The sequence below is a fragment of the Ictalurus punctatus genome, chromosome 3 (genome assembly GCF_001660625.3).
Source record: "Ictalurus punctatus breed USDA103 chromosome 3, Coco_2.0, whole genome shotgun sequence".
In the NCBI taxonomy this organism is placed as follows: Eukaryota; Metazoa; Chordata; class Actinopteri; order Siluriformes; family Ictaluridae; genus Ictalurus; species Ictalurus punctatus.
In genome coordinates, this window is record NC_030418.2 from 1,115,789 (window position 1) to 1,137,617 (window position 21,829).

At 42.5% G+C, this 21,829-nt stretch overlaps 3 protein-coding genes and 1 long non-coding RNA gene across 5 annotated transcripts in view; 2 read left to right on the top strand and 2 right to left on the bottom strand.

Annotated features, from left to right (window-relative positions):
- On the top strand, positions 1-11,034 carry dcdc2b (doublecortin domain containing 2B). Its single transcript, XM_017463340.3, has 14 exons — positions 1-358; positions 523-641; positions 792-990; positions 2,409-2,466; positions 5,197-5,267; positions 5,925-6,056; positions 6,164-6,310; positions 6,395-6,434; positions 6,521-6,577; positions 6,701-6,872; positions 7,304-7,410; positions 7,962-8,033; positions 8,137-8,343; positions 9,357-11,034. Exons 2-14 carry the CDS (start codon positions 560-562, stop codon positions 9,438-9,440), a joined length of 1,428 nt encoding a protein of 475 aa, XP_017318829.1. The 5' UTR covers positions 1-358; positions 523-559; the 3' UTR covers positions 9,441-11,034.
- tmem234 (transmembrane protein 234) lies at positions 5,309-15,605 on the bottom strand. Of its 2 annotated transcripts, XM_017463354.3 has the most exons (6): positions 14,528-15,605; positions 13,347-13,498; positions 13,088-13,154; positions 12,772-12,864; positions 12,289-12,426; positions 5,309-8,313 (listed from the first exon to the last, which is right to left on the bottom strand). In XM_017463354.3, the coding sequence occupies exons 1-5, from the start codon at positions 14,538-14,540 to the stop codon at positions 12,326-12,328; spliced, it is 426 nt and encodes a 141-aa protein (XP_017318843.1). In that variant the 5' UTR covers positions 14,541-15,605; the 3' UTR covers positions 5,309-8,313; positions 12,289-12,325. The 2 variants fall into 2 exon arrangements, with proteins under 2 accessions (XP_017318843.1, XP_017318842.1); XM_017463353.3 differs by lacking the exon at positions 5,309-8,313 and having other exon boundaries at positions 10,521-12,426.
- The window catches only part of LOC124627738 (uncharacterized), a 9,807-nt gene continuing 2,291 nt past the window's right edge, over positions 14,314-21,829 (top strand). The window contains exon 1 of the long non-coding RNA XR_006982287.2: positions 14,314-14,599. This is a non-coding gene — a long non-coding RNA (uncharacterized LOC124627738). The remainder of the gene's footprint in view (positions 14,600-21,829) is intronic.
- The window catches only part of LOC108262985 (CD276 antigen), an 18,287-nt gene continuing 12,192 nt past the window's right edge, over positions 15,735-21,829 (bottom strand). The window contains exon 4 of the mRNA XM_017463343.3: positions 15,735-18,140. Coding sequence (XP_017318832.1) covers positions 17,932-18,140 — 209 coding nt within the window. The 3' untranslated portion in view covers positions 15,735-17,931. The remainder of the gene's footprint in view (positions 18,141-21,829) is intronic.

Genomic DNA, 21,829 nt, shown 5'->3' on the forward strand with positions numbered 1-21,829 from the left:
ATTGTGAAAAGTCACGTTTTTGTTTTGCGTGTTGTCTTTAGTACGGCGAAGTGAGGGGTCATTAGAGAAGGTTATTAGATTTATGTGCGCTGAACCTTTTGTACTTCTCTATGTCTCTCTCTCTCTCTCTCTCTCTCGCTCCCTCCTTCTCCCCCTCTTTTGTTGTTACCAGTGATCGCTGACAATGCTGCCATAGCAACCAGGAAACACTCCAGTGTGTATGCATGTGTATGTGTGTGCGTGGGGTAGACAGTAACGCTTGAGCTGGTGAGGAGCACGGGAGGGATGCCGTAGGAAGGGAGATACGTTCAGTCCGACGTTGCAGGTTGTAAGGTTTCTGTGGATGAGCTGATATTCTGTAAGTATGAGAGAGAGTGTGTGTGTGAGAGATCGACAGAGAGGAACAGTGTGTGTGTGTGTGTGTGTGTGGATGCACTGATGTATAATGTATAAATTTCCTCAAGTGTATGGACGATGGTTGTGTGTACTCTGAGAAAGCGTGTGTGTGTGTGTGTGTGTTAGAGTGGGAAAGAGTGTGATTTTGCCCAGGTCAGGCGTGATGGCCTCCAGTGGAGTAACTGCTCTCCTGCCCCCTGTGAAGAGCGTGGTGGTGTACAAGAATGGAGATCCCTTCTTCTCAGGTCTGCCCCTTTTTTCTTTTTTTTTTAACCTCCTGTATAATGGTTAACGTCGAGCGTGGCGGACTCTAGTGCTGCTTCCGTGATGCTTCTCCTGAGTTTATAATTAAAGATGTTCGAACGTTAAGACCCGTTCCTCTCCGCGTGATCCAGGGAGGAGGTTTATCGTGAACCAGAGGCAGGTCTCCTCTATGGAGTCTTTCCTGAACGACGTCACTGTCAGCATCGGCGCGCCGCTGGCCGTGAGAACGCTCTACACGCCACGCAACGGGCACCGGGTACCCGATCTGGAGCACCTCCAGCAGGGGGCGCGGTACGTGGCTGCCGGATTCGAGAGGTTCAAGAAGCTCGAGTGAGTGCCGGGGGAATAAATATGGGAACAATGAACACACTCTTTATTCGGGAATAGGGATGGGATGATGTATCTGTATTGCTGTGTATCATGATAATCGATATATTTTTTTTCCTTAGAAGTTTAACTTCACATCATGTGATTATTTTATAAATATTCTCGTAGGTTCTCTAAGAAAATAACTGCCGTAATATAATATAATATAATATAACGTTAAATCTCCTTCGTAAACTACGATGCTCGGGTCCTTGAGACTTGAGCTTAAATCTCAAAACCTGTTACTTAAAGCGATGTACTTTTTCAGTTTATTTGCATGATTACGATTGTTTTTAACGTATCGGATTGTTCTGTCTTTCATTGTTTACTCATAAATGATGTAGTGGGATTGATCTGTATGGACTACGCATGTACAGTGGACCCTGGTGCAACACGTGTCTTAAAGGACTCGTTCAATACAAATAACCGTATTTATATTTACAGTTTCCCCGTATCGCCTGAAGAGTTACGAAGATGACGTAGCTGGTAACGCGAGTCTCAGCAGTTTCACTCCCAGTGTAACGTACTAAATGTCAGCACGTAGCCGAACGCCGGGACGCTACGGGAGACGCCCGTATCGTCTCGGATAACCGGAAGCGCGGTGCAGTTCGGGATGTAGTGTTCCGTTTCTTTCAGTTCGGGTCGATCCGGAATGCACTTTTAAGGCTGGACATTGTCACAGAGGAGCTCTGCGGAAATCCGGATGTGGGTTTAGATCCCTAGATTGCGAATAGGAATTCCCGGGATGAGCACAGGACAGTCTTGGGTACAAACGTGTCAAATCCAGGTGAGATTATTATCCAGCGAAGGCCAGAGTTCGAATGCAGAAAAGCTGGAAGTGACGCGGAGGATAATGAAGTTCTTAAATTTGCTGCGATTTTATTAAATTGGTCAATTAAATGAGGATATGTAGCTTGACAGTGCGGTCTGGAGCACGCATATAAAGATTTTTGGTGTATATCTACGATAAAAGCTACGTCATATGAAGGTTTACGACGTCGTTTTGGTTTATTTACGATGATTCTTCATCCGTAAAGTACGTTTTCTAAGTACATATGTATAAACACGTAAATACTCTGGTACACCCCTGTCCTTCTCAAGCTGCCAAATATGTGCCAGCGCCGAGCAGCAGGATGTCGCGACTTTACAGCTCCGCATTATTCCCCGGATTCACTTTTTGGTGATAAAGCCAAAGGGCAGAACGGCCGGCGCCTTCGGCCTCGGCGACGCCACGCCTTCGTGCTCCGTGCAAACAAGTCGTCAGGAGTCACAGAAACCAGGCCGTAAACGAGCCCTTTTCTCCACACGCTAGTGCGCCGGCGTGGGAGGCGTTTCTGCCCGAGTGTTAATCCGTTTCTCTGCTTTTTATCGCTTTCTCACAGCTATCTGAGTCTGGGGATGAAGAGAACTCCGGTGACTCGGACCGGAGACGCCATGCAGGTGAGTGTGTGTTCACGTAAATATAATCCCGTTATATTTATACACACGATATTCGATATTCAAATCTGTCAATCCCAAAGCTCATGAATTCAATTTATTAGACGTTTAAAAATATGTAGGCCAAATTTGAATACCAATACACTGTGAAGTTAACTACATTTATTTATTTATTTATTTATTTATTTATTTTAGTTGTACTTGCTTAATTTATTCCATTTGTATTTATATACTTGGTATATTTATTTATCTCAGTTGTTTATTCTAATTATTGACCCTTAATACACCATGTTTTCTGCGAACCTTATTTATCCAAATTTTGTTTATTACTAATTAATCAATAATTAATTACTATTCCTACGACTTTTTTTTTTTCTTTTTAATTTCATTAATTTCACAGCAACTTGCCAAAGAGTACGCTTTTATTTATTTTTTAAAAAACGGCACATCATACTTTTTATCCGTTTATAGATACATTTAATGGTGGTTCCTGATCTCAGTTACGTTAAAGCCGCCATAAATTGTCACGAGCATCTATTCTCTCTCTCTCTCTCTCTCTCACACACACACAGTTAATTAGACAGAAATGTGCAGCTTGACAGGTTAATGACCTGTCAAGCCTTTGCTGATGTCTTTTTATTGAACTGTATATTCAGTTGTGCTTCATACTCGATGTTGACGTGTTGCTGTGGTTCTGTTTATCCGGGTGTGTGTTTGTGTGTGTTTGTGTGGGTGTTGTGTGGGTTTCTGGTGGAAAGAATGAACGTGTCATTATTGTCCTGTCTAACATTCAGATGGACACACTGACATCAGAGTATTAAACCTGTCCAGGCACGTCAGCGCTGTAATGTAGCCGGGTTTCAGAACAAAAATAGGAGCTCAAAGAGAACACAGTGTCAGGCTGCGGTGATGTGTATGCATGTGTATGAAAATGCATTTTCATTTATTAAAACATATTAAAAGGCTTTATATTTGTATATTTTCTTATAACTTGACCTGCGTAAATTAGAAATGCTACTCGGAATTGTTTATTATTATTATTATTGTTGTTATTATGTAACTACGTCTTAAAAAATGATTGCACCTTTATAACAACAATTTTGTTGAGATAATGTTCACGAAGGACAAAGGCAACTCTTCAAATATGTCCAAAACATGGATCCTTAACTATCGAGCGTCATTATTTATTATTATTATTATTATTATGATTATTATTATTCGAATCTTTTTAAAGCTGCCTACATAGTAAGTATCCCCGCCAAATGAAACACAGGTAAAAGGACGATGTTTTAACCAAGGATTTATTCTGGAATATTCTGGTATGTTTTTTAACTGACTGTTGCCATATTCCTCATTTGCATGTTTCCAGAATTGCTTCTGATTCATGACTGAGTCATGCTAAAACACCGAAACTTTATCTGGAAAAAGATAAAGATAGTCAGGATCCATGGCCAAGAAACTGGATTAGATGTCAGATAATCTCATTTCCCAGAAATGTCTGTGCAGTCTGTATGGGGGAGACAATAAAGGATATCAAATGATGAAAAAGCCAGTACCGCATTAAACGCTGTTCAGACAAAACAATATTTGTTTTGTGTAAAGTTTGCAAAGTGGTTAAAGGATTCTTTAGTCTAGTTTAGTGTTATCCCGCTTGTGTCGGCTGTTCTCACGTCTCATCACCACTGCTGCTCTGAGAATACTCCTTTTTAACCTAGCGTAGTTTAGCGTGACGCCATAGCTCAGAGCTGAATTGCTTGCCAATACGGATTTCTAATTCCTCCGGAAGATATCATTCTCGACGCACATCCTTAAGTGTATATAATAATGTATATCAGTGGTTTTCAAAGTGGGGGCCACCAGGGGGCGCCCGAGGGGGCCTCAACAATTTGGTGTGAAAAATAAATAAATGTATGTTTTCTCTTTCTCAAGCTCAGACAACCGCACACACAATCAATTCCTAATGTAATGTAAAGATGTAAGATGTTTACATTTTATATTATTATAATTATTTATATTATTATATATATTAATTTTTAAAAAAGGGGATATGTTCAGAAGTCTGTATTTTTAACGTGTTTTAAAGACATCTTGCAAAAGGCGGCCTCGGTCAAACGTTAATGCCATTTGGGGGGCCTTGCCCTGGAAAAGTTTGGGAACCCCTGATGTATATAACCGAGCGTACCTTTGTGGAGTAGCACGCCTACCGTAATTACACTGATAAATGTGCACGTGGCGGTTACGCCGTCAAAACATCTCTGCTAGAGAGTAATTCAGAGAGTCCGCTTGCTGTGAGACACTTTATACAGGAAGGTCAAGCAGCGAATGAATGAACGTGAGGTCGTCGTCGTTTTCTTTTCTCTTCTGTGATCTACGATTGAGAATTTAATACCGGCAGAGTGAAAAGACGACGGTCTGCTCTACGGGGTATGATGGGTATTCGTTATTTGAATAATTTAAATACCCACTCTGTGAGTACAGATGTTGGTCAGCCACGCAGCGCCGTTTAATCAGCGACAGAGCTGAAACGCTGAAGGTGTTGTGTTTCGTTCACAGGAATCCTGCAGAAGCAGTGACAGGATTGTCTTTTGTAGTACTGATTGATTCGGAGGTACATGAGATAGGAGCTGGGTGTTAGGCGAGCGTTAGACGCTCGGCGAGACGTCTTTTGTCTGCGACTCGTGTTCCGTTCCAGGTTTACGGTCTTCGTTACAGCCTTTGTGTTGCTCTCCGCAGGTCAAAGGACTCAGCAGACCCAACGTGTCCGCAAAATGGAGGAAGGTTATAACCATGCCCTGCATTATACAGTGAGTAACACAGCGCTCTCTCTCTCTCTCTCTCACTCACACACACACACACACACAGCATGGATGTACAGAGTGTAAAAGGGGCCTCCTGAGCCTTTTATCCTATACGTTATTTTCATATACAGTGCCCTCCAGAATTATTGGCACCCTTCATTAAAAGCTCTTTCTGTAATATCTAACAAGGTGTCATTCTTATGTGTGTGAACGTCTCTCTTCATTCATCCTTCATCGGTTTCTGCCATTTGGAAGCAAGTTTCGGTTCATCGTCTTGTAGAACGCTCCATCGCTGCCCAAGTCTGAACCTCCTGGTTCAGACTCGGGCATGCTTTTATTCCTGCGGGGTGTCGGTCATTTTTGCAACGTATTGAGGCATTTAAGGGTTAGTTATTATGTGGTTATTATTCATTAATAAATAATTTACTTAATAATTTTCGAGACTGACGGAAACGCTCAATAGAAATATATAAATAAATAATACTAAGAATAATATTATGTTTATTGCTACTGAATTTTACAAAAGATTTTTCTAGCATCCAGAAATGTAGTACAGTTATATAGTGCAAAATGGAATGATTATAATTCTATTATAATTTGCTTATATTACGTCCTCTCCTCCCGGCACACCCGCATGCTGACCCACACCCCGTCTCTGTGCAGCGTGTTCAGGAACGGAGACGTCCTCAGTCCTGCCATGCGCTTCATCATTCCTCGGAGCGTTCTGAAAAACCTGGAGCAGATTCTCAGGCTGGTCTCGGAGAAGGCCATGCTGCGCACCGGCGCCGTTCGCAGGTAAACACACACCTGCGCGTGCGCCGCCCGCAGACTCCAGTCGACGGGTGTTGTTTCTTTTTTTGTTTGTTTAATGTTAAGCTTTCGTGTGACCTTTGACCTCTCAGGCTGTGCACTCTGGACGGCGTGACGGTGACCTCGGCGGAGGAGCTGGAGAGCGGACAGTGTTTCGTAGCCGTGGGTGCCGAGCGCTTCAAGAAACTCCCGTACGTGGAGCTGCTGCTGAACAAAGCGCAGGGAGCCAGTGCAGACAGGTGAGGACGAGGAGGATGAAGAAGATGGCGGTGGTGATGTATAAAACGGCTGACAGATTTTTATTTGCTTTGTCCGTTCTTTAGACATTACGTTGCAGACCGTGGCCTGCACAGGAGGTCCGAGGTAAAGCAGCACCTTCTCGGGATCACATTTGTAGCTGCGCTGAGTGACGTCGTGCTAATCCTGTTTATTCTCACCATGTCTCACAGAACAGGAAGTTTCCTCAAGACAGCAACAGTGACTCCGCCCTCCTTCACTCACCCGAGGTAAGCCGAATCTAGCATTTTTTTTTTTTGCGCCCTGTTGTACTTATTTAAAAGTCCGATCGGTTGCACAGTGACCGTTTAGTGTTCAGTGACCAGTGATTGGCCGATGGCTGTGTGTCTCAGAGGGACGGCAGGCGCGTGAAGTCCACGGGAGACGAGGCCGAGCCGGACGGAGCGAATCTGTCTCAGCCGCTGCAGAGGAGGAGAGAGGGAGAGGAGGGCTCCATGTTCTACGCCAAACCCGAACGAGCGCGCAAACACAGACTCGCACGCAGAGCCGTGGCCAGAAACGCAGGTAACGGCATGGAGAGAAGGTTCAGGAAGCTGTACTGTACACGTTTAAATATTGATCTTAATATGTAAATATTCAGATTGTGTTCATAAAATCACAGCATAAGCGATTTTTTTTATATCTAGAGAACGGTTTTATTTTAATCCGAAAAACAAAACGTACCCTTTGTTGTGATTGATGTGTATAGAGGCCACGCCTCTTTCACTGGGACTGATGAGTATAGAGGCCACGCCTCCTTCATAGGAACTACCAGACCCAGAAGCCATGCCTTATTCTGTAGAACTGATTCAGGAACAGCACGAGCGCAGGAGAGAAATAAATCCCAAAGGAAACGAATTCATAATGACGGGTCTTAACGCAAAACAGAGCTGCGTATGTGCTGCGGGATTTTAAAAGAAATAAGAATCTTGTGTGTGTGTGTGTGTGTACTGCAGGCCAAGCGAGCGTGTTTAAGAGCGTAGAGAAGAAGAGAGAGGAGGTGCGAGGAGCTGAGGAGGTGGCTGAGGACGAGAGCACGGCCGTGGAGCTTCCTGTAGATCAGGTGGTCACTCCTCGTCTTCACTCACTCTCGACCGACATCCATCATCTCCTCCCGTCAACTCCGTTCTGTCTCCGCTCACACCACGCCGAAAGACTGAATTTAGAAAAACGGCAGCTTTATTAAGCCTTCAATTAGACTAAACGAACACGTGCAAATTTAGTACCTGCTCGCTCTTACTTACATGGGGGACGCCGGCTACTGTCCATGGTGCTGAATCAGCTGTCGTCACTTACGAGGACCAGTTTTAACAGGATTATCGTTTGTACCGCTTTCATTCAGCAGAACAAGTTAAAGACTACAAAATTCTGACTTGTATTTGTGAGGAATGAGCAAGTCTTACTAGAGGAACTACAGAAATGATAAATGATTATAGATTAAAAACAGCTCATGGTAGTCCTCACTGTATGAGCCATGGCATCGTTTTATACCTAAAACATGGAGGGAAATAAATGGTACTGAATTTCTAAAATAAAAAAAAATTAGGTTTAACTATGGCAGTTACAAATACACCCATTTCTAACAGCAGATCATCTTATTGTCTTATTTTCCAGAGAGTTGCTGAAGTCGTTCAGGACGAGGAACTCGACCAGAGCCAAGCAGAACAGAGAAATCACATGCATCAGGTGTGTGTGAGTGTGTTTGTGTGTGTGAGTGAGACATTCATTACCGAGCACAATCTTCTGCTCTAATTAGCCTCGCTGATGCCTCGTCCTCTCGCTCACTCAGACAGGAGCACCTGATGAGCGCATGACCTCGTCCGCACACTCCAGTCCGTCTCCTAGCGACAGCGAGCACAACGGGAAGGGGTACGGGCCGCGTGATGGAGAGACCTCGTTAAGGAGACGGCGCTCTTCTCCGAACGGGGAGGCGGAACCGCAGGACGAGGACGTACTCGGCGAAGACCTGGAACAGGAAAGAGGCCGAGACGATGAAGTGGGTGGAGACAAATGCAGTAATTACACAACAGCTGAACAATAAATATAGATCATCTTTTTTTTTTTTGTGCCGAATTGATTTGAGGAGGTCAAGGAGGAAAATGATAATCAGAGGAGCAAAATGGAGACGGTGAAATATGTAAAAGCATTTCCATGAACAGAAAAGCGATATTCAGAGACTCCCTTGATCAAGTCAGTGATGATGGGAAAGGATTCAAGTTGAATGATTAATGTAGAAAGGCGAATTACTAGATTACGACATGCCAGCTTTCTAAAATGGTCGACGCAACCGAGCCGGTTGGGCAGCATCTGAAAATTAAAAACACCAACGAAAAATTCCATAACGTTCGGTTTAAATGAAAAAAAAAAAAACGAATGCAAAACATAACTATTGAAATAATATCGAAATTTACATCGAAGAACGATACACGAAGCACTAACTGAATGCTAACGTTAAGCTATTTAAAAATAAAAAAAAAACAAATTTAAAGATGCAGTGTGTCTTTTCTGTTTTTTGCGGTGTTCGTAAGAAAAATCACGTCACACCTTGACACCCCCTCTCCCAGTTGTTGCTCAATCCTCGCTTCGTTTTCTGAGTTTCCATTTAAGAAGGAGAAAAAAGGGCGGAGCTTATTTCCAGCCCCCCCCAAAAAATGTAATTAAATTAAGCCCAAATTAGAGGAACTAATCAATCGAGAGAGATCAACTGCATGAAAATATTCTGACTCACAGGCTTGTTTTTGGTTTACAGGATAAGGAACGCCGCCTTTAAAATATAAAAAATGACAGACTGCACCTTTAAAGCAGTGCAGAAGAATTTGCCGAGTAGGAAAAAAACCCAGCGTTTAGTTGATAAAGGGTTTTAGCAGCAATGTTAAATATAAACATGTTTGTGTGACTTATTAACTTTTTCATAGACCTACAGGAATTTAGTCACCCGTACTGACCCGGTTTGTTATTTCACTCTGTACTTTCCACGGTGTGTGTGTGTGTGTGTGTGTGTCATTTCAGAATGGATATCCTGAGGAAGCTGACGAGCCGGAGACGCAGGACCATACCCGTCCTCCCTACTTGTCCTCACAGCAGACAGAGTGACCCAGACAGAAAGTATATATCAGACACAACCATAGATACCCCCCCCACGTAGTGTGTAAAATCTAGCTCTAACCGTAATCATCTCCCGAGCAACCTTCCCCAGACTGTCCCTAATACGTAACGTGTTCGTAATACGATCTCCAGACCGTTCTCTTACAGCTACGTCATGTAGACTTTACCGTCCGTGAAGTTTATTCACCCGTGAGTGTCTTTAACCCCCGACAGACTCTACCGAGACGCCGTCAGCCGATACGGTGCGCGATGAGGTCAGCATCTCTTACAGAGGAGACAACAAATTACACACACACACACACACACTCTTTTCCTTTAAAATATTCACTCTCGGTTCTGAAAAACGTCGATCTGGGCATTCGATTCCAGTAACGTGCGCTCCGAAATTATTGGCACCCTCTAAGAGAACGCGCGGAAACATTAGAGGGAAATTGTTTACCTTTCCTCTAACACAAAAACATTTACACCCCATTTTAAATAATGGACATTCAATTAGAGTAGTCATCTCCAGAATTATTGGCACCCTTCAAGAGAGAAGAATTGTTTTTCTTTGACAAAACAGAAACTTCATTTTTCATAAAAATGTATTTGCTCTTAAAAAAAAAACAACCCCTCCCCCCCAAAAAAAAAAAAAATTATATCTGAAATACATCCAAACTAATTCTTTGCATAAACGATTTATTTATTTATTTAGTTTATATGAAGGAAGGCTCTCAGGCTCCAGATTCATTTTATTTGACCAGATTTGTAAACAAAAACATGTTGTTGACCAATTAAACAGACACCCAATTTGATTAAAAGAGTCAGCTCCAAAATTATTGGCACCATTTAAGAGTTTTTTTCTTCTCTCTGAAGAACGTGGCAAGATTACTGACACCTCGAAATGATTCAGAAATAAGATCCAAACGTTTTATTAAAAAATGCCGAGCAGCTTCTAGAAATTTATTACAAATACCGTAGGAAGTTCACGGGTGAAATCCTTTTACCGTCATCAAAATAACCCATAAAAGTTGCTGCTTTCACCTTATTATTAAAATGTGTAACACAGCGTGTGACGCTCATCGCTCACCCCTAACGGCAAACTGCACCGACTTTAAGCCCGATGCTGTCGTGTACTAGTGCGTTTCGGTGTGTTAGATGTACCATGAATCAGTAATCAGTAACGTTCGGCTTGCGGAGACCCTGTTTATGTGAAGTCTGGATTCGTGCGAGTTGGATATTTTAGTACGAAATAGTTCCGAACCTGCTTCGTTTTGAGCCTCGAATAGAATCACTGTGAATGTCTGTAGAGGTGAAACGGAAACGCGTCGAACCCTTTACGTCCCCCAGCGAAAGTCGTTTTAAAGCGACGTGGCTGTGAGTCGAGACACGCCCGGGAGGTTAAGGGGTTTCACGTGAACTTGCGCTCGCTCACGTGGACGGATTTTCCACGCGCTTTCCCGAACAAATTGTGAGAAATCGTGATTGTGTTTTCTTGGACCTGTAGATAAATGTGAATTTTTTATTTGTATTTTAATGTCCTCTTATTTCATGTGTACTAACATTCAGGTCATATAGTATTAACAATAAACCGTGAACGGAAGTTCCAGTTCTGTTTGCTTTAAAACGTGTGAATAACGCATCACTCACGACATGGAAAGTAATTCAGTATTTCGGTCATCACACATTTATAGAACACTCGTTTATTATTGTAGAATCTTACAAATACCAGAATCGATCGGAGGTGTGTATCAGTACGAGTTTCTGATTCTCGATTCTGATTGGTTTACTGTTTCTCAGTAACATGACCCACTGGTTGTTTTTTTTTCTCTTCAGCAAAGAAAAAAGTGAGGCTTAATCAGTAAAAAAAATATATATTTATATATATATATTAATCCAATAAATTGGTATTTGCTGTGGTATAAGAGGAATTAAACACTACATGACATGCTGCTATAGGAAAATATTCCACTTACAGTAACTCCGCCCACTTAGTCACACCATCCTGTCGTTTATTTATCGCTCTATAGCGGCTTGTTTTATTCCTGACACCTTAATGTAATAAGAAATAGTCCTAGTTAACTTTATCAGTGTCGTGGATGAGGAGACGGTAAATCTGATCACACTTGTGTGACATGGAGCTTGATCTTCACTTTCTGGCAAAAAAAACACACACACACACACACTTGTGCTCCCAAGGTAAAGTCTGTTTCGCTCAAAACTCAACATAAAAACAGTTTGTACTTCTTTTTAAAAGCAGAACCACATGATTAACTTTGGATGAAGGCCATAACCGTGTTCGACAAACTCCTTCTGAAAACCATAGGGGTCCCTGACCGAGCCATCGTTCTCAGTATTGCGATTTAAAAACAAAACAAGAAAGATGTCGATACCATCGTCAGCCCTGATGACGTTTTTGAACTTGATCAGAACTGTTTCCCCTTGAACTTGAGTACCAATGCGCTGTAATCCTCGGTCTGTGTAAACGGACCCGAGTCGTGAAGGTCTTGTCTAGATCAGATGTCTAATAGTAAATCTGGGTGACTGGCTTGCGTTTTAAGCTCGAACAAGTTTCAGCGCTCTCATGGAATTCTTACGGACAGAAACGATGGAAATGTTTTTATATGATATGCAGATGGACGTGATTTGTTCAACGAGGACATGATCCTGGATCAGCAATGACTTTAGCCAATCGCAGCGATCCAGTGTGTCCCAGGTATGTCTTTGCTACTCATTCTAGCCCAAAGAAGTCCCAGCTGGACAGTCTCGAGGCAGGAAAAGAATTATTTACAACTGGAGAACGATGATGACCGGTTAAAAGGAATATCGTTCCGGGAACATGTCCTGCTCAAAGTACCGATGTTCGCCATGACAAAGATCGTCCTGGTCCAGATTCATGGTGTGGTGTGGACTCCTGCACTGTCGGCCTCTGAGACGGAGCTCAACACACACAGCGTCACGCCAGCTGTAGTGAGCACCATCCCCAACACCGCACCTGAGAGAGAGGGGGGGGGGGGGGGGGTGTTTAAACTACTAAGCAGTATACGCTCATCATGCAAACATGGAGTACTCTGGTACAAGACATCATATTTTTAAATATGAATGTGCTTTACTCTCATCTCGAGGGTGAGTACAGAAAGGAGCCGCATGTCAACAAGTGTGCATTAATGATCTTGAAAAAAAAAAACCAACAACTTTGAAGTGTTACTGAATTGGTTCATGACTGCATTTAGTCTTCATATATACTCTTTTGCTCTACTGTAATTCATCAATAACGCCTGTTTGAATGCGAACTGAATCAGAAAGGAAAAAGAGAAACAAATTAATCAATCAGACCCACTTTTTCCTCCAAATTCCTCCCCGAGCAGTTTCCCGGTGACCATCGTGAACACCAGGCTCAGCGAGTTGACCGTCGGCACGGCCAGAGACAAATCTGCAACATCCGAAACAGTGTGAATCGATGAAGTCTCTTCTACGTCACACGCAAGAATCGTTTCGCACCTCGATGATCAGTCATTATCATAAATCTGCCTTTTAGACTCTGTGTTTCGGCCTCGTTTAAAGGAGGAGGAGGAGGAGCACGTGGATCCAACGCTTATACCCGGACTTAATGATGGTCCGAGCTTAAAAAATGTAAGGTGTGTAAGTGAAGTCACCTGTCGCAGCGAGGGTGAGGTAGAAGACCACCGAGCCGCTCTGGTTCAGCAGAAACGGCACCAGATACTGCACAAAGAACAGAGTCGTTACATATTGTTAGCTCTAAGCATTGCGTATGTATCCTGAATCCCTGCACTACATACAGCGTCATATCCATCATTTCCATTGCATACACTAAGGAGTGCACTTGGCTCCTTATATAAGGGAATATCGCATACGTATACGAGAACCCGAGAGCATGACGTTGAAATGTTCTACCTTGATGTTGAGGAACAGGAACTTGATTTCAGCCAGGAACTGGGAGATCTTGTCTCCTTTCCTAACGTGCTCGATGCCCTCGGTTCCTTTCCTGAGGAAGGGGTTGGTGGCTCCCCATAACGCAGCGACCAGGAGGAGACACAGCACTTCCACTACACCGAGAAACAACAACTCTTCACTCAAAGTCTCTACCAGATAGTTAGGGGTTTATTTATTTATTTATTTGTACCAGAACAGCTCTTTCTGTTATATTATAGTGGGAAAGAGAACATGGCCTGGTGTCATTTATTATTGTGGGGCACCTGGTCATCTATTCATCTACAGTGTGAGACGCGTATCCAATCTAGGAAGCCGTTTGAAAAAGATCGGAATTGTTTGTTTACAATAAACAAAAATTGAAAGGAGAAAAGAAAAAGTTTGCATAAATGAGTTTACATTGCACTTCAGTAATAATTAAGTATCTAATAAGTAATGAGGGGGAATTTTGAGTGTTAAACAAATATTTACTTTAACTTTATTGCTTATGTATTAAATAAACAAGTGTATATTCCTGTTTACTATTTATTTAAATATTATGCACTGTATGAATGAAACATCCTCCATCACAGACGCGTAGCACAGACGCGTAGCACAGACGCGTAGCACAGACGCGTAGCACAGACGCGTAGCACAGACGCGTAGCACAGACGCGTAGCACAGACGCGTAGCACAGACGCGTAGCACAGACGCGTAGCACCCTTTTTTCCCCTTCCCTCTCTAGTAGATTGATCCGTTACCATGGAGATGACGCAGCGGCCATTTTCAAGCGACGCACAAACCCTGTTAAAAACTTTAATAACGCGAGTTTGTCTGACAGCAAAATATTAGTATCGTATTTACAGTTTTACTAAATAGTTAATATGTTTAGGCAGCCTATATGTTTGTTATTCAAACACCTTCCTTTGGAATTACTATTTAGTAGTAAACACTACTGTTTACGGAAGTGCGTGTACGTGCTAACGTTTCTTGGAAACAGTGCGCGCGAATCATCATTTAGTTTTACGTTTAGTCATTATTCCTGCTACGAAGCTTTGCAAAAGGTATTCCAATCTCTCCAGAAATGAAACGCCGCTTTATAATAATAATAAACGACATGTAAAACAAATATGTTTATTTTTGTGCTGAAACGTTGCAACACTCACCCACTGAAACCATTTCTTCTGCTGCCTGCGCCTCAGTCAGCGGGAGTCACAGCGCCACCCAGCGACTCGAAGGTAAACATGTTTATTTAATTTTTTTTTTTTTTAAGTACAGTATTTTATTTGGATCCATACTGTCTCCATTTCTCAATTCTGGTCTGTTGTCCTGCATATTTTTGTGTTATCCTAGGAGTATAAAAATGACAAACTTCACACACCTAGTATCACGATTCTGTTGAACCACATTACACTCGAACCGTTGGGTCACTTCATCTTCAGAGCTTGCGAGGAATAATTTGATGGGACAGTCATAATTGTAATAATAATAATAATGTTGAGGTCATTTAGTGTCACGGTGCTTTCACCAAGGAAGACGTCATGAATCTGTGTTTAAAGGAAAACTCCACCCTGAAACACATTAAATGCGTTTATATCGGAATGTTCCTGATGAGTTTGGTGATTCTGGTGTTAGAAAAGTAGAGGAAAATGACAGCAATCTCAACCATAAGGGAAATAAACGTTCCAGTTTCGGTTTTAGCTCCTAAAAACAAAAGCGTTTGAATGTTTTCCTCATTCCATTTTTACTTTCCGGTGACGTTCGACATCACGTCAATGAAGAATCCGGCGTAGAAGCAGTGGAAGACATTGGTAGCTGAGACACGACTCGGCTAGATCTAAAAGATGACTAGAGCTGGACTGGCTGAAGCACTAAAGCGCCGCTGCATCGCTCTCGTTATGTAGGGCTACTATCAGCAGGTCTCCGCACAGCATATGATTATCTGGAGTTAACAGGAAATTATTTTTATCTGGATTAGCAGGAAAGAGTTCTTTGTGCGTGCTTTGTTTGACTATAAATTATTCATTTCCTTTATCTCGGTCAACACAAAAAAAAACCCCCCAAACAAAGACAGATTCACTAAAGAATCCTGACGCCTGAAGGCGCTGATTGAGTCTGTATCCATATATAGGAGCGGCTGTGGATCAGGTGGTAGAGCGGGTTGTCCACTAATTGTAGGGTTGGCGGTCCGGTTAGCGCCTTGCATTTCAGCTCTGCTACCATTGGTGTGTGTGTGTGTGTGTGTGTGTGTGAATGGGTGAATGAGACACAGTGTGAAGCACTTTGGATAAAAGCGCTATATAAGTGCAGACCATTTACCATCTCAGGAGCAGGATGACTCGAGTTGCCTTTACTACGCATAATCAACAGCTGTGAAGAACCACCGCTTAGATTTTATTGAGGAAAAGTATTACAAAGTATTACAAAACAACAACAACATGTCTCTAAAACCTATAAATTATATCAATCAAAACTACATTCAGAAACAGATGACTGTTTTTCCCGGCATATTATTTCTAAATTAGGTTTCGTTACAGTATAACGACTAGCTACTTTTATTATACAGCGGCGTCGGATTCCGGATAGCGATTGGTCAGAAGGTGTTACAGTAGATTAAAAACCTGTGTAGTCGTCAACAGGGACCTGTAATGAGGCGTTTGTATAGCGTTAATGGAAGGACTCTCCGGTGTCGGCGGCAAAGCTGTTATTTTAAACTTTTCCAGTCAGCTGAGTTCATGCTTTGATGAGGGACGGATGACGGAACGACCGTTTGTAACTGCTTGAACCTTAGCAAGAACTGGTTTCGCGACGTTAAACGTAACCATAAACGGATAATAAAGACGATGTGTCATTCTTTAATAAATTGAAATGGTTAGCGTTGATAAATCGCTGTAGTGTCAGAGGAACAAACCCTGTTTCTTGCAGTTACAGGAAAACGAATGGTCTTCAGGGTGGAATCATGTGGTTCTCCGACTCCGCTTCATCGCACCACCCTGCTGTTGATGTTTTCCTATAACCGCACCACACACAGTGAGCTTATTAATGACATGGGAAAGTCAGTATAAAACAGGTTTAAATACTTTAAAGTATAAAAAAAAACCAGGCCGGTTGCTCCATTTTACACACACACACACACACACACACACTTTTTTTTTTGTAACACACAACCTAGATAAATAAAAAGTTGGTTCCAGATAACAGAAGAGGTTTTTTAAAACTTTTGTTAGGACAGCATGAGGGAACGCTCTGAATTCTTTGACATCCCGAGCCAAAAAAAAACTAAACAAAAACCAACGGTCCATTCAAGTCCAGTGACTGCAGTGATGTGTGTGCCACCTTGTTCACAGCAGGAATGACTTGTTCTGGTGGTGTTTCATGTCACACAATAGCATGTCTGTCTCAACACATAAAAAAAAAAAGAAGTCGTCAGGTTTCCTGTTCAATGAATTATTCATGCTCTCTTCCTCAATTCCTCAGCAGAGTATAAAAGGAAAATGTTGAGAAAACATTCCTGCCTAACATGACCTGCCTAAAGGTTCTCAAAAAGCTAGAAAATCCCAGGAACTCTTAAAGCACTTATACTGCAGACTCCATCCATAAATGCTCCCTTCATACCCTCTGGGTGTTTTTCCTGTTGTGTTCCCACGTGTTTTTATGGAAGTAGTATATTTTTTTTGATGTACAGAACATATAGCCACAGGGATTTTTGCCCATTCTTCAAGGCTCCTTCTCTTTCAATTGACGTGTGGTCTGGATTCTCATCAATCTTGCATGGTGGGATGTTTGAAGTTTGGTCTATTTTTTTGTTTTTTTGAGACAAGCTATTGTTTTCTCGTTCCATTTCAACAATTTGGACAGTTTTGTTAGGGCCATGACTTACAATCCAAAGAAAACAAACAAACAAAAAAAAAATCCATTTTAATTCCAGGTTGTAATGCAACAAAACGGGGGGGGACCCAAGAGGGGGTGAATACTTTCGCAACGATACTGTAAATGTCTCTTATCAACGTTTCTCAATTCTGTTTATCCCTAAGGTTATGTAATGAAACACACGTCGCTCAAGGCGGCCTCGGTGTTCCCACGTTCTGTTTTTACTCTACACAAAATCACCCTTTTACTCGGTGTACTGCGTGATGTCATGAATTCCTTCCAGCTTCGATCATCGTAACGTTTCGATAAGAGCGATTCAAACACACGGAGTTAACTCCTCCTGGTTTTCATGTCGCTCACACGCTTTCCCATGTTTCTCTCGTTTTAGATGGCGCAGCCCCCTTGAAGTTATTGATTAAAGAACCATGTAGAGTTCTACATTAAGCGTTGTAACTATAAACCCTCTCTCTACGCGAATAAGATTGACTTTATGGATTAAGCGTAAAGCACGACGTGTTCAGTTACATTCGTCCTGTGCAGGGCATCGTAGGAACGGAGGAATATTTAAGTATCTGTGTAATACGTTTTCATTTCTGCCCAGTACACTGTGAAAAGATCGCTGTGAAAAGTGAAGTGATGACACATCCAACCTCTCCGACCACCACAGAGCCAGAGTAGGCCTCTCGGAGAAGTCCAGGTCTCAGTGCCGGAGCAGCTCGTGTCCGTTGTTGTGGCTCGCGGTGCCGTTGGTTAACATATGCGAACGACGCCGAGCCGTTCTCCGGTTCTTTATGAGCAGAACGATTACGCAGAGAAACAGCAGGGCACACAGGAGACACAGCACAATTAAAACAGCAGGGCACACGATGGGGATGGTAGTGTTCGCTTCACAGACGTGATTCTGTCCACCTAAAAATATAGAGACAAAACAAAGTGTGTTAGCTCCATGGCTACTGTGTGTGTTTACCCAGTAAGTGGTGTTTATACTGCAAACTCTAACAACCGCTTCTTGCCCAAATTGGCAGAGTTTATATTGGGGGTTTTTTTGTACTTGTTGTTGTCGTTCTCCGGTTGTTTCAGTTATATTGCCAAGTGCTATTTGTGTGCGCGTGTATGTGGGTTTTCACTTAATTACTTCATTAATTACATATCTGTATCCTGTAACTCAACAATTACAGCATTCAGACTCGAACATACGTGATCTACATAATTCAACAGACACTTGAGCGTTAAGATAACTACTCGGGCAGGTCTACAAGCTATAATTAATGGTTGGATGGCAGCAGTCGTTTGAGGTCGGAGCAGTTGATCCATTCACGTGCATTGATCACGAGTACAGATAAAACAGCAGCGTCCAATATTATCTGTAAAGGCCCGGTGACGGTGCTGGTTTCCCTTCCAACCGAGTAGAAGTCACACCTGATTCTATTGAAAGCCGAGATCAACTGATTAAACGGGTGGAATCGGGAGTATCTCTTGCTTAGTTGGAATGGCAACCTGTGGCAACCCATCCCAGCCCTTTGAAGAGAAGATTGGACACCCCTGAGCTAAAAGGTATCATTTACCAGCAAACATCCTTGTGAAAGACTGCACAGAACAATGGCGTATAATCTCATCGCGTGCGGGGGGGGATGTGTTAGTCAGTGTGATTCCGACTAAAAGGACCAAAAACTGCTTTGTGGCTGTAGAGACCGGGATGTTGAATTCTACTCGCTCTGGAGACAGATCATTTATGCGTGTTAAGTTGGCGAGCTTGTCTGATGTAACTCGCAGTGTTATATTTGTATCGTACGTATTGTTACGTCTTTGTATTTCCACTCTATTTGCTTTTATTAACGCTAAAACGTTGTAACGATGTGCTTATGGCACATACCTGCTGCAAATATAGTTTCTCCTAGAGGGACAATAAAATTAAAGTTGAGAGAGATAAACAGACAGACAGACAGACAGAGAGTACACAACATTTCCCAAAAGGACGTTTCACCTTCCACAGTCTCACAAGCACTTTTCTTGCGTGGCTGCTGAAAGACTTTTTCCAAAATCTCCTGCTTAAGTTTGTAAAGTGGCAGGTTTAAACTCCACCATAAGTGCAGGTTGCGATAGTCGTGGTGCAATCAACGGATTACTCGAGAGTTACTGGGAAGAAACCCAAAAAGCAGTATGGATTCGACAAATCTGACCCAAATAATAATGAGTCTTTATTAATCACGTTTACATTACAGCACAGTGAAATTCTTTTCTTCGCATACCCCAGCAATTCTGGAAGTTGGGGTCAGAGCGCAGGGTCAGTCATGATACAGCGCTCCCTGGAGCAGAGAGGGTTAAGGGCCTCGCTCAAGGGACCAACAGTGGAAGCTTGGCAGCTGTAACCCACAGCCTTAACTGCCAAACCACCACTCCTCCCGTTACTGAAATACTGAGCTGTCTCTACGAAAATATTCCGCTCCTGCCCTCGATGTAGGATCCCTGAACGGTGAACAATGCAACGTGACACTGAACAGGAAAACAAGTTCATGTGATTTCTCAAAAGTGTGAAGCTCATCCAGGATTAGGGTTAGGACTGCTGCCAGGAGCTAAGAAAAGGAAACCAAAGATTCCTCACATGGTCAGACTTGTAGATTTTCGAGTTGTCTTGGAGGGGCATCTGATAGGATTCTGTTAAACGCTGAACAGGGTTGCAGTGATGATAGTACGTGCAAGTGGACTGCTGGGAAGCACAACCACCCACACAGTGTCTTTATCCAGCATGATGTCTCAAATGACATCTACTTCATTTAGAAATAAACGAGCGTAAAAACTGGTTTTTCTGTTTGGTAAAAAGAAAAGCCAGCCACACCCGAAGCTCGGATGCGGCATTTCTAATCTCGTCCGTATCCGATCTCATCCGAAACTGGATTTAAAGATACAAAACCAAAAAAAAACAACAACAACATTTTTAGCCGAGCAGTAAATACCACAATGCGGATCCATTCGCGTAGAATAGTTTAGTTTCCATCATACAGTAAAATAGCGTAAACACGACACAGACGAGCTAGGTAAAATATAATACTACAGTGAAGTCCATAAGTTTGCACACCCCTTGAGGTGACGTTAAAATGTGTGTTAGTTCACAGCGAACAAAACTAAACGGCTGAAAAGTTCAATCATTGTGGTGGTTGTTGTTGTTGTTGTTGTTGTTGTTATTATTATTATTATTATTATTAGACTATTATCACAAATATGTTTATTACCGCTCAAGGTCGATTATTTCTCTCTAACTGTATCTACATTTAGCCAGGAATTAAACTTAGCAGTGCATATAATTATATATTTACATCAACGTTTACCTGCAATACAGAGAAATCTGCAGCGATATACAGGAACGCTCCGTGAAATATAGATGATCTGTGTGATGAAGCTGAACGTACTGTACAGGGAGTTCCAGCTGGTTCTGCGATGTAGTTTTTCGATATATATTTCACAGGATTTAAGAAAGTTTGGTTCTAGCACCATAAGTACAATGTTCTAAAAATATCTGCTGTAACTAACGTTAGGAGAAAGACAGTTATACCTCTAGGACGTCTGTTTAAAACACACACACACACACACACACACACACACACGTGTCCTGCAGGTCTGTTGTTCAGGATATAAGGTGTTGTCCTGCATAAGAGATTAAGTGTACAGTGGGATTTTTCCCATGAGCAGCGAGTGTGCTGGACATTCCTGCATGTTTCTATTGGACTGAAGCTCCATTGTAAAACCACCAGGATTTTCCTCACGCTTTCTCAGCGTGTCCTGTAGGATTCCTGTAGAGTTTTTATTGTTGTTTGTTTGTTTTCTGTAAGGGCGCTTAAGCTGTATTGAATTCAAACAGACCAAATATAATCCCTCGGCTAATGTCTGACGTCTGAAGCTCACGTCTTATGAGGCTAACAAGCAAGAAAGGCATTGTTTAGCATTGTGCAAACAGCAGGACTACGCAACATGGCACTTTCTCAACAGTAGCCAATTTAGTCATGTGCTAGCTAGCTGAGCCAGCTTAAAGCGCAGTTGATTCATGGTGTGCCGTAATAGACTGCCATCCCATCTGTGGTGTAGTGCTGAGGCACACCCATCCTGATGGTGAATGACTGGAAGGACACTATTGGGTTTACGATATTCTAAAATGACATTTATCCCTTCTGTCTTAACATTCTGTTCCCATGCTCTGATTTATTCTGCCTGCTGGGTCATGTGGTATCAGTGTGAGGACCCTGGTGGTTTTACAATGGAGCTTCAGTCCAATAGAAACGTGCAGGAATGTCCAGCACACTCGCTGCTCATGGGAAAAATCCCACTGTACACTTATGCAGGACCACACCTTATATCCTGAACAGCAGACCCGCAGGACACGTACGTGTGTGTGTGTGCTTTAAATAGACGTCCTGGAGGTATAACTGTCTTTCTCCTAACGTTAGTTACAGCAGATCTTTTTAGAACATCGTACTTAGGGTGCTAGAACCAAACTTGTGTGTATATTAGTGCAATGTTTTGTGTGTGTGTGATCTATTACAAATAGTACAGCAGAAGGAAACAGTACACCACCCATCGTGGTGTAGTGCTGAGGCACACCCATC